Source organism: Gasterosteus aculeatus, chromosome 7, assembly GCF_964276395.1.
Source record: "Gasterosteus aculeatus chromosome 7, fGasAcu3.hap1.1, whole genome shotgun sequence".
Classification (NCBI taxonomy): Eukaryota; Metazoa; Chordata; class Actinopteri; order Perciformes; family Gasterosteidae; genus Gasterosteus; species Gasterosteus aculeatus.
In genome coordinates this window covers 15,239,920-15,255,679 of record NC_135694.1, presented here as the reverse complement: position 1 = coordinate 15,255,679, position 15,760 = coordinate 15,239,920, and the positions used below count along the sequence as shown (strand labels likewise).

At 43.3% G+C, this 15,760-nt stretch overlaps 1 protein-coding gene and 1 long non-coding RNA gene across 2 annotated transcripts; both read left to right on the top strand.

Moving 5' to 3' along the window:
• Positions 1 to 3,034: 3,034 nt before the first annotated feature.
• Positions 3,035 to 3,951, top strand: LOC144410256 (uncharacterized). The gene is made up of 4 exons (XR_013468199.1): positions 3,035 to 3,148; positions 3,239 to 3,316; positions 3,420 to 3,534; positions 3,629 to 3,951. It is a non-coding gene; the product is annotated as an uncharacterized LOC144410256 (long non-coding RNA).
• A 1,416-nt stretch (positions 3,952 to 5,367) lies between these two features.
• On the top strand, positions 5,368 to 15,533 carry LOC144410418 (uncharacterized). Its single transcript, XM_078107341.1, has 2 exons — positions 5,368 to 12,128; positions 12,268 to 15,533. The coding sequence occupies exon 1, from the start codon at positions 7,670 to 7,672 to the stop codon at positions 9,026 to 9,028; it is 1,359 nt and encodes a 452-aa protein (XP_077963467.1). The 5' UTR covers positions 5,368 to 7,669; the 3' UTR covers positions 9,029 to 12,128; positions 12,268 to 15,533.
• The last annotated feature ends 227 nt before the right edge of the window (positions 15,534 to 15,760 follow it).

Below are 15,760 nucleotides of genomic sequence, written 5' to 3'. Positions count from 1 at the left end.
TTTAATATCAATAAGCAAACAATAAAGATTAATAAAGGCATTAATAAAGCCATTATTAACACTTATATAGGCTTATAAATATTAATAAGCATCTTGTAAGGACTTAGAAGGGCCTTATTACCTACTAATTAATGGTTATTACAAGGACCTTAATATAAATCGTTACCCAAATTTGCACCACGTAGTGCAATTTGCAACATGCATAACATGGTGAGCTTCTGCATTTCCTGCCAGATGGCAGCAGGGTGGGGCTCCGGTGGGCATTACCTTTTTATTATCTTTTGTACAGGCACCTCTTTGATATCACCAAGCTCAAATGGGTATGGATTATATTTTGTCCGGTTATGGTCTCCTCCGTTTGTGTCCACATTACAATATACAATGGCAAGAAAAAATGTCTTGTGAGAAATCAAAAGTACCTTTAAACTTGTTTACGATTAGGTATTACCAACTAAAATATAGAAAAATCATAGAATACAAAAAACACAAACCGTAAATACAGACAGAAATTCCGTGACTCAATTCAGCTGAAAAGGGGACCGATTGTTAGCTTCTCCCTTACAGGAGCAGGAAGATCTGACAAGGCTTGGTGCAAATACAAGCTTTAATAAACATCAGAGAGGTTTGTGTTGTCCAAACAGATGAAAAAGCCATTTGAGCAGGAATACAGATGTTGTATGAAAACACCCTTAATCCCCCTCCCCCGTAATATGACCAAGGCAATCGTGTGTTGACAGACAGAAGCAAAGACAACAAATGTATCAATGAAAAAACATGTGGGTTCCAGCTGTAGAAACACAATGCCATCACTTTAGGGCACAGAGTTTCAAGAAAGGTCACACACAGAGTTCCCGAGAGACTCACACAGATCGATAAATTCTCTCCCAACACATTACATCTGTAAAAGTCACATTAAACTACTGTGTAGTACATTACAATACCACAACATTACCTATGCACTGACATAATCTCCCTACTTTTACGCGGTAACTGTCACATTTGATTATGCTTATTTGTGTCCAAAGACTGGGCTATATTTGTCATGTTGGTTGTGGTGCTGGTTAATCGGTTGCACGTTTACCAAGCCACGATGAGAAGGGGGAACTCAGTCAATCCAGGTGTACATAGCTGGAATAAGTGCGCGCCACGGCTTTCTTAAGTGGACAATGGTATCGATCACAGATTTACCGATGCAGAAATGGAGAAGCATATTTTTAACCTGCTGAGCAGCCACTAATTATGAACTTATGAGTAAACAGGAAACATTTCTTGCCAAAATATGTCAAACATACAAGGAATTTGTCGGTTGGTGCATGACAGTAGACAGTGTGACAATAGACAACAAGACACACTGCATGAAAAGTGGGATTTTCGGCAGTATGCGGCACTGTAAATTGTCGTGGAATTTCAGGTTTGCGGCAATTGACTGCCGTAAATTGTCAGAAATTGACGTGGGCCTCCCTTGGCAGTTGTCCCCCCATGACCCCCCTCCTCCTAATTCTAGGGGAGGCTTTGACATGTAAATGAAAATGCTGTGAGCTATACAAATGCAAATCAGGGTCGCAGAGGGAGTTTTAGCCCAGGTGACATTTTTTTAAAAGGTAAGAAAATCTCTAGTACAAATAGATCAGGCTCAGTAGCTTAATTATAGACTCTTACATTTTGGCTTGAATTGATTTATTTAATTCAAATATGCTAGATTACTGTGTACGCCATTAGCAATGGCAAATGTTATGTAAAAAAGATACACAAAATAACTTTTTTTTAAAATTTGTTTTAATCAAGGTAAAATGAGCATTCCATGCAAACAACATTTGAATCAGCATGAGGGGTCTGCAGAGATCACAGTCTCCTAGAGCTCAACTACAGTGCATAGTGGCAGGACTTCAGTGACCTTCTCTTTGGTCTTACTTAAATGCACAGAGGATGTATTAACCACACATCTTCTAGCAATGCGCTCAACTGGCAGAAATGATGCTGGGTATGACGTGTCTGTTCCCTGCAAGCCCCAAACTTCTATTGGCTTTCCATAAAAATGTCTGTCCGGGTGGAGATGAAGCCAGGAAACTTGTGCAAGAACATGTTTAAATGCCGTACCCTTTGACACAGCATTAACAACTATAAACTGCTTTATAATGGCTGGTCGTAGTTCTGCTAGAGGGTCAAGGACGGGTTCCTCAAAACTGTTAGTGTTTCCACACCACTTAGCATGAACATATGTTGACCTTTCTGCTCTGCATCTATCGATTGAGTAAGTTACATTCATATATGTTACCTGTTTACATGTCATGGCAAAACATTCAACCTCAGTGACACAAGGGTACATCTGATGATACATTGTCAACATTGCATGTCTGTCAGACTCATCCAAGATTGTCTGGTGGAATGGAGAAAGAGGCACCACTGTACAGTTTTCTAAGGAAAGTCGTTCTGCTGACACCAAAACACTGCTTTACATAAAGCATATCAGCTGTTTCAAAGTCCCAACCATTTGTCTTCCTAAAATACTGGTCCTTCCGTATAACAATAACCTCATATGTGATTGGAGGACCCTTAGACTCCTCGTCCAATCACGTGTGAGGTCATAGGCATGACTGATACAGCAGTACTTGCAAGACGAGCATACTAACAGTGTGTTACTATAGTCAGAAGAACTGTATCTCCAGTTCCTTTGTTTGGTTTTTGCTGCTTCGTGAATAATGGCGGGACGACGTCTCGCGTTCAACTCGCCTTCAACTCCTCTCCGCGGTCACCAACTTTCGGCCTGTCCGCAGACAGACGAGAAGAAGCTGCTGAATGCTCCCAGTGGATCGTCTCGTCAACTCCAACAACAAACTGCCGATATCAACGAGCGGTTCGCTCCACTGGAGCGTTGGGACTCTCCGGGTTTCTGTCCATGGAGGAAAGGAACTGACTCAAAGAAGAGGAGACGGGCGCACAATCGCAAGATAGCGGTAAGAATACGTTCGATGACTGCAAGCTAAGAGTAGCGTAGCCTCAAGCTAAGCTAAGAGTAGCCTAGTAGCCTTACAATTGAGCAGAAACAGCTTGATTAAAGTGTGTTTTCTTTGCCGTGTCGTTTACAGGAAGCGGTGCGCCGTCTTCACAACTCCGAGACGAATTACAGGCGCTACGAACCGGAGCAAGGGTAAGATTTAAAGAATATGCTTTCATTCTGCGCTATAAGGGAATATATACGTATGGATACCAATCATAACTGTAGATTTTGTTTTCACAGACTAATCTCGCCTCATAATGAGGCGGTGACCTCGTATTTGCTCCGGGATAAGTCCAGATTTAGACGACGTCATTGTGTGTAAGTGACACTGTTTACTGTTTCTCCTTCCTTGTTAAATGTTACTGTGACTTGCGTTTGATTTTTTTTGTATTCATACCACACTCATTTAATTGTTTCCCAGCCGCCTGTGAGACGTATTGTGAGACGGTACGCAGGAGCTTCAGGTTCAGCTGGAACACTCATTGCGGGCGGAAGCTGCGAAGGATTCAGCGCGGAGTCAAGCGAGAAGAAAGAGGGTCAGAGATTATTTGCTGACTTTTTTCAGGTGCATTGATCAATGTGTTTTGTCCATACGCATCGCACAGTACTGATTCATTGTTGTTTTTACAGCTGCTGGACTCGAGACAAAGTTGGCTGATGACGAGGTGGAATTCTGGAAATCCGCCACCGTAGAGCTCACGTCGGACGGAGGGGACGGCGTTGTTGGCGGGGTCTCGGGGTGGATTGTATGGTCGCCACACACACAAGCCGCCTGCGCAACAGACCTGCCTCGGAAAACACAGCGCCAGTGACGGTCTACAACCCCGAGGAGGCAAACGGACAGTTTACTGAGCTGTAGTTTTTAAACCGCCGTTACCCAAGTGTGGGCAGATCCTCACTTTGTATGTAGTTGTTGTTTGTGTGTTGTTAATAAAGCTCTTTCTTTGCATAAACATGTGTCAAATGTTCATTTTCTCTATAAATTCATTGATGTCCTGGTTGGTATCCTAATAATAGTGTAGTAGCCTGCATAGGATAACCATGAAATGAATATACAGCATAATATGAATATATAATTAAAATGAGGCGGGTGACCAATAGCGACAAATTGTCGGAAATTAGGGAGATTTCCGGGCGTTTACGGGGACGAAAATCTCACTTTTCATGCAGTGACAGCAGTGCACAAGTAATAAAATAAAGTAAAATGAAATGCTAATGCAATGGGTTAGTAGAATAAGGCCATGGGTTAGTATAAAACAAGATAATAAGTTTTAAGAATTTAAAATATTAAAAAAGTAAAAAAATATTAAGCATAAAGTTGTTAGGGATTTAAGCCAGAAGTGCACCCCTAGTCAGGAAATTATAGTACGTGTAATAATGTTTAGTGTTAGAATTATAGTTTGTGTGATGTTAGATATTAGTTATTACATTAACATGTTAGATGAAGTGAATGCAATTTCAATCAAACACAATTCATAGTCATTTAAATCATATAAACACTGTACACATTAACATTCTGTCACAATGTGATGTTAAAACCTGGGGACGGATGCCAATTGCCGTTCTTTATGGATTTCTCCCAATTTTATCCCCAAAAAGGGTTTTTTGGGAGTTTTTTCTCCTGTCAGGTAATAAAATGAACAACTTATTTCAAGGCAGCCGACTGAGGCAAATGTCTTGAGAATTGAACCACATGAACTGTTTTAGATCTTATGATGAAGTGTGATGAACGGTGATCATTAGTGATGGGTTGTTGTAATTAAAGTGTACTAGTTATAAGATGAAAACTTAAACGATGTATGCTTTGTTGGGTTCACTCATTGGGGCATAAAGCCACAGTATCTACATTGAGTGCATTGGAATTTGAGGGACAGCTAGGACAGAGAGGTTTCAGGTTACAGCTGCAGCTTCACACCTCGACGTGAAGGGGACAATGGAGGAGGTGACCCTTTGGAGAAGAGGCCAATGACATTCAAATGCACCAAAGAAGACACACCTCAAGAGGTTTCAAAGGACCATGGCGGGGAAAAGACTGTTAGAACTTCTCCTGCAGCCGCGTTGATAAGTCACTTCAGACTTGCTCAGAGGATTCTCTATTTCGCGAAATATTCCACTGTTCGCTTAGTATTTCACTTTGTAATTGTAATCCCTATTACGTTGTTCAGTTATTAAATAACTTTTGATTTTTGAATTTAAACGAATTGACTCATTCGTGTCCTCGTTTCTGGCCGGGACGAGAACAAAGGATTGAGTCCTCCCTCGAGAGCTTCCGAAACCTTAACAGTTGGCGCCCAACGTGGGGCTCTCGTTGGGGGAAGGCATTGCTGAGAGGTTTGACTGCAAGTACCACGGGTACAAACAAGGTAAAACAAACTTTTTCATGAATTCTGTGATAGGTAGGTTTAGGAAGATTTAGAGTGGTGCTGGCAGTCGGCCATGAGGCAAGGCCTTAGATGCTAAAGACTAAAGGCTAGTACATTAATGACTTGGGTGAATATAATAAGCTGATATTGAATAACAGTGGGGACATACTTTTGCAAAGTGAATGCGAATGGGAGCCGGCTTTTAGAAATTCCAAACACGCGCGTTTGGTGCGTTCAGGTACACACTTAGAGCGTTAGAAAAATCCAGGCGGCGAACTGGTCTGCTGAGACATAAAGACCAGCAGGATAAATTCATAGAAGTAGACCCGTATGGGATTGGTTAGGGGGTTCGCATGAGGTGTGACGATGCGCATGTTGTCCACTAGGTTTCCCACAATAATTACGGCGTCTTTAGGGAAGACTCTTCTCTTCATTTCCCCTCTCTGTGCATAAAGTCCTCCACAATTAGGTATTGCAGGATTTAATAGATTGGGGGGGGGGAGCTTGCTCTACGGGATTGGCATACGGGATAATCCAGCATCGACTGGTAAAGTGATAATCCAGCATCGACTGGTAAAGTGATAATCCAGCATCGACTGGTAAAGTGATAATCCAGCATCGACTGGTAAAGTTATAATCCAGCGGCGACTGGTGGAGGTTATAGTAAAGGAGAAATCCAGCATCGACTGGTAAGATCTGCTTAACATTTTCCACTCCCTAGAAATCCTATGAATTAGGTATATAGGTTGTCTAGAAGGGGGTGGGTGGCGGATATGCGCTTTAGTGTAAATGATAGTGTATATACATCTGAATGCTGGTGTGAGTGTGAGTGAGTGTTAGTACGTGGTGCGTGAGTGTTTGAGTTGCGGGGTGCATGTGCTTGATTGATGAATAGATGTTCCGAATTATGTTTACTACGTGTATGTGATTGTTTAACAGTGTATATATATGTATAGAATCCGAACTGGAGACTGATCATCTCCGGCGTCGGGTTGTAAAACCATAGCATATTAAGGTGTTGGTGAGTAGTCCAACCCGGACCACGTGGGCTGCCTTGCTAGCGGCTAACGGGGTCTCATTGGTAATTCCACTGGGGAAATAGCGGGGCTTGCGGGGTGCTGATAGCTTGACCACGTTGTGGGTTAGCAGTTAGCTTGAGCCCATTGTTCTTTGCTACGCCGGCACACAGCGTTTTACGATCCATGTGCTGAGGTGTGAGGCACTTCCTCTTTGGTAGTTCTGTGTTCGATCTTCAGCTATCGGCTGAACAGCGCCACATTTGGTTGGAGTAAGTGCACATCGTGGGGGGGAAGCCCCTGAGTGTGCCATCTGGTGGATGTAGAGGGAATTACAAGAGGGGGGAGTTCAATTTCCTCACTTGCTCCGTGTTCGGACGTTGACTTTGATGCACATTTGCCTTTACTAACTAGGATAGTGTAAAGATTGATAAGACAACTTGACGGATATCTGGATTGGTGTTGACGTTTATTTGAAACATTAAAGTGCTGTAATGTCACGTTGAATTTGGTTTGTACTATAGTTCTGCATCGATTTTGGATTGGAATTGGAGGTTGATTTAATTTTGATGTGGTGCTTTTGAGAAGCTGTTATGAATTGTTTGATTTCGATCTCCAATGTTTAGCTGAAACCAGATTGACTGTCATTGCATTGTCTCTGGGTTGGGGGTGGATCATTGTTTATATTGCGGTATAATCTCTGGCGGCATTTGTGGGGGAGTGCTTCTGCTATACTTCCTGATTGATATTGCCGGCAGTTTGACTGTATCATCATAACTTTGATTAATGTTGTAACCTTGATTAATAATTTGGAGTAATTCATTTTTAGACATCAAGATTAACTTTATTGAGTTTAATTTTTAGACTTTTGAATTTTGAATGAAGATTGAGTTTTGATTTGAGATATAGTTAATTCTTTCTCTTTTTCCTCTGTTTAATTGTAATCATAGTCTTTGGCATTGATCATTGATTATACTAATTTTTACAGTTCCGTGATTGATTTGATTTTGTGGTTAGAGGTAATGATAAGTTGATTTAACCTAGTGGTCTAACAAGATAGTTTAGTAATTACACAGCAGTTATTGGACTGATTTGATGTTGTAAATTGCCCTCCTTACTTTTTAGATTTGGTTATTTGTTTTACTGTATCGATTCTGGTCGATGGTTCGATTTGACATTTCCTCGGACAGCTGTTGGAGGTGACTTGGTTTGGTTTTTCCTGCTGTTAGTGACAGAGTAACACCTGGGACAGAAGGGACAGCATAGCGGTTGTTTAGAGTATTCCAGGTTGCATGATGGCTGCGCTTACGACTCAGGAACTGCTTGGCAGGGCCAGAGAGGAGGAAGCAGGTAGCTGTGAACATGGCCGTAAAACACCAAGTGAATACCAGGAGGCCGCAGAGGAGCTGTATATTACTTCAGGACTCCTGACTATCAAAATACACGTGCAGAGGACCCATCCAAACAACGACAAAGAAGGAGAGGTTGCTGATGGAGGATGTCATCACAATAGACATTGTATCCTGGTGAAGAAGACTCCAGAACGCTATGCAGACTATATTCTCCCTATAAGAAATGAGCCACCTGCAGCCTCCCCTGTCCCACAGTGCCCACTACTGAGAAAAGCCAACGGTCAGAGCGAGTTTGTGCCCTGGAGTCATCGGGACATGGAAGCGCTGGAGAAGGGACTGCCGCCATTGGGAGAAGGAGCTAACCCATGGATCCTGCTCTTTGAAAAATACACAATAGAAGATAAGTTGGGTCTTGGAGATATGAGAGCCTTAATAGCCCGTCTAGAGGGAACAGTCAACCTAAGAGCCTTAGAAGCAAGAGCGGGAACCACCAACCAAGAGGATGAGGCTCCATTTGATAAGGTCAGAGGAGTATTTTGGGCCACAATGCGAAACATCTGGCCTACAAAGCCAAGTATGTCCATCCTGATGGGTCTGAGTATGAAACAAGGTGAAGACATCTCTCAATATGTGAGGAGAGCAGAAACAGAATGGCATTTGGCCACAGGAGAAAGACACGACAATAACAAATCTACTGCAGTAACCTGGCGACACACTGTGCAGCAAGGCTTGCCCCAGGCTGTTCAAACAGCGTTGGAGGGAGTAGTGGGACTGGACGACATGGATGAAAGCACATGGAGAGACCATCTAACCCACTTATACAAAATACAGAGAGCTGCGGAGACAAGGAGGCAAGAAGAACTGGGGACGATGACGCATCGACTCCTGAAGATCCAACTGGCAGCAGCAGATGCAGAAGCAACGAAAAAACAGAGAGTCAGGAAACAACTGTCGGTGAGAGATGAACAACCTCAATACCCTGTTCCTCCAGAAGCCACATATCCAACCGTAGGTCCAGCAGTGAGAAACCAATTGAGAGGATACCAGCGACCACCAAAGTACAGAGGGAGAGACAGAGGCCGTGAATCTAACCGAGGGAGTGGATACTACCAAGGAGGGTATGGGGTTGATGTGTGTTTTATATGTGGGCAGGTGGGACATTGGTCAAGAACGTGTCCAGTGAAATATGAAGGGAACACACGGTCAAATGCTCCTCCAGGAAGGTTTCCCAACTCACTGCAGTCCAGGCAGAACCAGAGGTTGGGCACACCCCAGCCTCCATCTCCCCATATGTGGTGACCACAGCAACAGATGCCACTTGCTTTGATGGAGACAAAGCAGACGAGCCCTAAACAACTAACTGGTGACACACCGACCCCCGCTGCTTTCCAACAGCTCAGATAAGCACCCTCAGTCTCTACGGTTTACGACTCACATTCCAGAAAAATGGAGACTAGAGATTATACACTGCTGAGAGTGTCAGCTGAAACTAGACTTAAACCCGTAGGGAAGATTGATTTTAAAAAGGGGAAATCAGTCATTGAAATTAAGAGATAAGGTTGTGTAAGATTTAAAGGAGGAATGAAGGTGATAAGGAATTAGGAGAGTTGTTGTATATATTGTCGATTTTTTGGATTAATGTTTGTAGTTTTTCGAGTTTTCTCCTGAATTCAGAGATGGGCGGTAAATTGTTGAGTGCTGCTATTGAGTGTATAGTGCACGATACACTTGATACAGTATCTTGATGATGGAAGCAAATGTCTGATCAAAGGAACATTTATAGCACCAGATCACGAAATATGGAAATTTGTTACAGACGGTCATCCTGTAATGTTCAACAAGTAGTACACCCTTACATTTGGATACGCTAACCATGAGAGGTTAGTGATCTATCAGTAATGAATGAATGGATTGGATCAAACTAAGCATGAGCTGAGTTTGTGTTTGCAGGTAACAGACACGTCTCCCACCCTCTGCTTTGCTTTTGGGCTGAAGAGCAATAAAAGTGGAGATTAACACTGGAGGGGGGTCTGGAACAGATGGGTCTGATGCTAAGTTGATTTATTATCTCCTGGTACTTTTTGGGATCAAGGGACTCACACTCTTCATTGTTGTTTTATGACCCTGAAGGGTTTGGAGAACCTTTTGTTTATATTACAGGGGTTTGGGGTTCACATTCTGATACATTGGTTGAAGTTTTAGAGACTGATACTGCAAATGCTCGACCACTTGTCAAAGTGGTCGCAAAGGTCAGCAAATTGACTATAATGATGGAGGCCTTCAGTGAGGCCATCGAATGGTTTATTTTAATGGGGAAGTGGTAAAAATGGGAAAACAGGTTGAAGAGTTATGCAGAAATGCATAGGTTTTCAAAGGTCATCATGACCGAGCAAACAGGCTGAAGGTAAAAGGAGAAGAAATTGACTGTGAGGGTGAGAATGTGAGGTAATATTTTTGTGTATACTTGGAATGAGCAGATTGCTTCGAGGTTAGAATGAACAAAGAGAACTGGGTTGGTCAATTAGTTGATGAAGACATGGAACAGTCATACACCATGAGGGTGAGACCTACAAGCAAAAACTCAAAGGGATCATTGAACGGGGACACGAAGGCAATGTTGGTGTTAATTTTTCATGAGTTGACTATGGGGGTCAATAATCAGTTATGTCGAAGATTCCAAATTTCTATATATGAATGGCTCCTCAAATCGATTGGAAACAAGGCCGTTTGAGAAAGGCAATTTTTCAAAACAGTGTGTAAATACTCTAGGAGCAGATAAAGATATGCAGAGGCATTCTTTACGTCAACGCATCACATTCTTCATTCAGCTGAGGCTCTAATCCAAAGCGACTTGCAGGAAGTGAATTTGAACAAGAGGGAACAGAACCAGAACAGCAAGAACAAAGAAGAGATTTCTCCTTCTAAGAAAGCAACATTTGGAACTCCTTCCACCATCAGGTGAACATCAGGAGTCAGGACAAATGATGACTTTGTTGGGAGTTTAGCTCCCAGTAAAAGAAACAACAGGCAGATGCTGAGATGGGAGTGAATTAGGGACGAGGATAGATTTCAAAGGGGATGCAGAGGTTGAAAGGGGATGGCGACTCATGGTCGAGGAGGGAGTGAGCAGACCTCCCTAAAACAACAACTGATAAGAGGAGGAATCCTGGGGAAGTGTCGGAGCCATAAAATCCATCCACAGGTTGTATTTCATCTCAGAGTCACCCAACAGGTTTAAGAATCACACACGGTTGGTATGGGGGGAATTATTTCACTATGATACATTTACTGACACATTTCTCCTCGAATACATGTGCATGGCAATTGTTAACTATGTTTTGCTTTTCAGTAGGAACAGGCGACTCCAATGCGAGACGGTCCAGATCGGCAACGACACCCAGTAGAAACGGCGTTGTGGGGGTTTTACGACATTGTTAGATGAGCCAGGAGGTGGCCTGGGGTTGATTAGCATCACCAAAGGCTATGTGAAGGGATGCTTTTACACCTACCTCAACATGAGGGACTGGGGGAGAACAGAATACAACTAGAGTATCTGCCGATTTGGGAACATTATTGCATGCAGTGAAAAACACAATCATAAGATTCCAACCAACAGAGATGTGTAGATGACATTGATTTAAGGTGTTAAGAAGAACATACAGTCGTTCTATCAATGAAACAACTCACAAATTGATTAGAATGTTTTTAGGAAAACACTAGATGTTAGAGTTTAGCTACTCAAGTGGCATTTTTGGGATAACAGCAGACGATGGCCAACGCAGGAAGATCCAACCTGAACTTTTCTTCCTGGAACGAATGTCCGATTGGGGAATCTTGTCCTAATGGGACCTCCGGTTAGCAGAGCAGTCTGCTCACAGGAACTGAGGTGATCCGAGGTCCAAGGAGGGAGCGTGAAGCTTAATCACACGTCTAGGATGACAGCTACGTGTCATCTGACCAAACCGCTGACAACAACAGATGTTCCAACAGAGGAACATCAAGGAGGAGAAGTATAGGCACACACATACAACGAAGAAATCCACAAACACTGAGCTAATGTGACACACAATTTCCAGATTAGAGAAGGAACGGGAACTGCTGGGACACTTGATAAACACATATGATAAGAATGTTCAAACAAACATACGCCAACAATATTACAGTAACAGAACTTGAGGATTTTGAATTCGGAGCGGCTATTCGGTTGCAATGACCAAGCATCACCAAGATAAAACTAAGCAGCATTAGACACATTCACGGGGGAACATTTGGACAGAAGGAGGGGAGAGCGGTTTCGGCTTATCACAGTTCTAAATTAGATCCCATAGAACTAGGACAAGTAGGCTGCACCAGACATTTGGCCGGAATAGCTCGAGCGGTACAGAAGACTGCATACTTGGTAATGTGTCATCCTTTGAAAGTCCACACAGACCACGGTGTTGTAGCTTATCTAGACACACAAGCTTTCACTCTGACAGCTATGAGAGGGGCTAGGATATCTGGTATATTGACCCAGCCCCAACTCTCTTTCACATCAGAAGGTGTGAATATGACATCTGGATTGCCACCTACTGAGGGTGGTCATGACTGTGCAGAAGTAGCTAGGAAGGAGACGAAGGTGACGAACGCAGAGACAGCCGCCAGCCAAGGGAAGCAGGTTCCAGTCATACCGCCAGGAAGCCGGGTGTGGATTAAGGCCCATAAACGCAAGTGGAGTGATCCAAGGTGGACCGGTCCTTGGGAGATAGTATTGGCAACATCACACTCGGTAAAGGTGAAAGGTAAAGCGGGAGCCACTTGGCATCATCTCACACATTGTGCACCTGCTAAGGCACCAAGCCAGACCCTTGCGGAGACCCGATTAAATACCAGGCAAGTTAATTCAGAGCCAAAAGACACAGGAGGGAACAAAGCAGCAGAAAATGTCTCGCCCACAGCGTAAGTATCAGTTGGTAGTAGGGGGTTCAAGTTCAGCTCGGGGAAGTGCAGCTGTTCACACAGGTGACGATGACATGACGTCTGTAAGTGATCTATCCCATCCCAGTCGACAAGATGTTTCCTTACCACCTAACATCCAAGCAGCAATTGCTCTCACGTTGACATTCAAGGAAAATATAACTGCATCTGTTCAATTTGATTATTGTGATATTGCAGCCTGCGGAGTCCAAGACCTCAGGTTTTGGAGGTCGGACCAATACTTGTGTTCCACCACCAACCGATGTGGACCAGGAGTCAGGTTTGGTAAGCCAGTGGAGCAGTACGGCTGTGACTGCGAGGAGGCAGAATGGAAGTTCGCACACACTGGTAGATGGAAGTCATCTAAAACTGGTCCTAAACCTGGGCTGCAAACCCGTTTAACGATGCGGAAAAACCGATATCCAGATTTGGCAAAATGTGGGGGAGGGTTGTGCAATCCACTAATAATCACATTGGAAAATCCAGAATTGGGGGACAGTGGACTATACGTGTTGAAAGGAGGGACATACGATATTGAAAGCCCACAAGGGGTGTTTAAGATTGTTGTTAAACCCTCTGCTAACAAACAGGAATCCACTGCTGATCAGGTTGGAGCTGAAGCTGACACTTCTTGGAAGGGTGTGGTAAGACGGGAAACTGGATTCTCGGAGTCTAATCTATGGCTCCAATGGGTACAGTATACTGCCACAAACATGCAGTACAGTACAGATTGTATAGTGTGTTCTCAACCTAGGCCTATGCCCACTCCTGTACGTTCCAGATTCAGACCAATAAGTCCTATATTCAAATGTATACTGGAGCTCTTTGTCCTGCAGACTCAGCCTGTCCACCATACTTGTCTAGAGTTCCAATGGGATTATCCGCCAGCTACCTTGAGCACGCCACCTCCATTTATGGTTCCAGATGGTACATTTGATTGCATAGTATCAGAGATAACGGGAAGGATAAAAGTAGGTGACATTGCAGGAGTAAACTGTACCACAGTTCAGTTTGCTAATGTCACTCGATATTCAAGTGTGTTGAATCAGACGATTTCCAGAGCCGACCTCTGGTGGTGGTGTGGAACTAAGGTTATTTATCCAACGCTGCCAGCTAATTGGACGGGTACTTGTGCATTAGTGCAGCTTATCATGCCATTCTATGTCTTTCCAGTGAAGGAGACCACATTTCAAGACTTGATTTCACCACATCCTCACGTCGCCAGGAGAGCGAAGAGATCCACTAGTCCTGCGGGCTCATTTGATAGTCATGTGTACTTAGATGCCATTGGGGTGCCCAGAGGGGTGCCTGATGAGTTTAAAGCCAGGAATCAAATTGCGAGCGGCATAGAATCCTTTTTCTTCTGGTGGGTGACAATCAATAAAAATGTAGACTGGATTAATTACATATACTACAACCAGCAGCGATTCATAAATTTCACCCGGGATGCCATAACAGGGCTCCACGAGCAGTTGGATAAGACTAGTTTGATGGCATGGCAAAATAGAATGGCACTGGACATGATCTTGGCAGAGAAGGGAGGAGTCTGTAGAATGTTTGGATCTGCCTGTTGTACTTTCATTCCCAATAATACAGCGCCTGACGGATCGGAGTCCAAAGCACTGGCTGGACTGACAGCTCGAACCAGCAGCTGGCAGACAACTAAGGCGACGACAATCCTCTCACCAACGGGTTTGTCAGTATTATAGCACAACGGAAAAGTGCATTCCTGTCTGCGTTAACCCTTCTTGTGTTACAGTCATGATCTAGTCCACTACGGATGAAGCTGCATCTCCTGCATCCTTGGATTCCTGCAGGGATTGATCAATATTGTGTTTAGTGAGACTAGTATACAGGGAAATCGGTAGCGAGTAGATGATGAGGGACAATCACTGTTGACGGATGTGACTGTATGATAATTTTTCTGTCTTTGAGAGATGCTCACAGTGAACTGTGAGCAAGGAGGGAATTGTTAGGGATTTAAGCCAGAAGTGCACCCCTAGTCAGGAAATTATAGTACGTGTAATAATGTTTAGTGTTAGAATTATAGTTTGTGTGATGTTAGATATTAGTTATTACATTAACATGTTAGATGAAGTGAATGCAATTTCAATCAAACACAATTCATAGTCATTTAAATCATATAAACACTGTACACATTAACATTCTGTCACAATGTGATGTTAAAACCTGGGGACGGATGCCAATTGCCGTTCTTTATGGATTTCTCCCAATTTTATCCCCAAAAAGGGTTTTTTGGGAGTTTTTTCTCCTGTCAGGTAATAAAATGAACAACTTATTTCAAGGCAGCCGACTGAGGCAAATGTCTTGAGAATTGAACCACATGAACTGTTTTAGATCTTATGATGAAGTGTGATGAACGGTGATCATTAGTGATGGGTTGTTGTAATTAAAGTGTACTAGTTATAAGATGAAAACTTAAACGATGTATGCTTTGTTGGGTTCACTCATTGGGGCATAAAGCCACAGTATCTACATTGAGTGCATTGGAATTTGAGGGACAGCTAGGACAGAGAGGTTTCAGGTTACAGCTGCAGCTTCACACCTCGACGTGAAGGGGACAATGGAGGAGGTGACCCTTTGGAGAAGAGGCCAATGACATTCAAATGCACCAAAGAAGACACACCTCAAGAGGTTTCAAAGGACCATGGCGGGGAAAAGACTGTTAGAACTTCTCCTGCAGCCGCGTTGATAAGTCACTTCAGACTTGCTCAGAGGATTCTCTATTTCGCGAAATATTCCACTGTTCGCTTAGTATTTCACTTTGTAATTGTAATCCCTATTACGTTGTTCAGTTATTAAATAACTTTTGATTTTTGAATTTAAACGAATTGACTCATTCGTGTCCTCGTTTCTGGCCGGGACGAGAACAAAGGATTGAGTCCTCCCTCGAGAGCTTCCGAAACCTTAACAAAGTGCACTAGCGAACAAGTGACGAGTGACGACAAAGTGAACAATTACAGTTAAAGTGACATGTGCAGTATGAAGGGGAGTGAGCTGTGGAATGTTATAGTCAGTCAGTGGGGGACCGGGCTCTGCTGATGAACCCGACTG

Bases quoted from the DNA above. Each gene is read 5' to 3' on its own strand.
- LOC144410418 (XM_078107341.1), top strand. From the start codon at position 7,670: ATGATGGCTGCGCTTACGACTCAGGAACTGCTTGGCAGGGCCAGAGAG.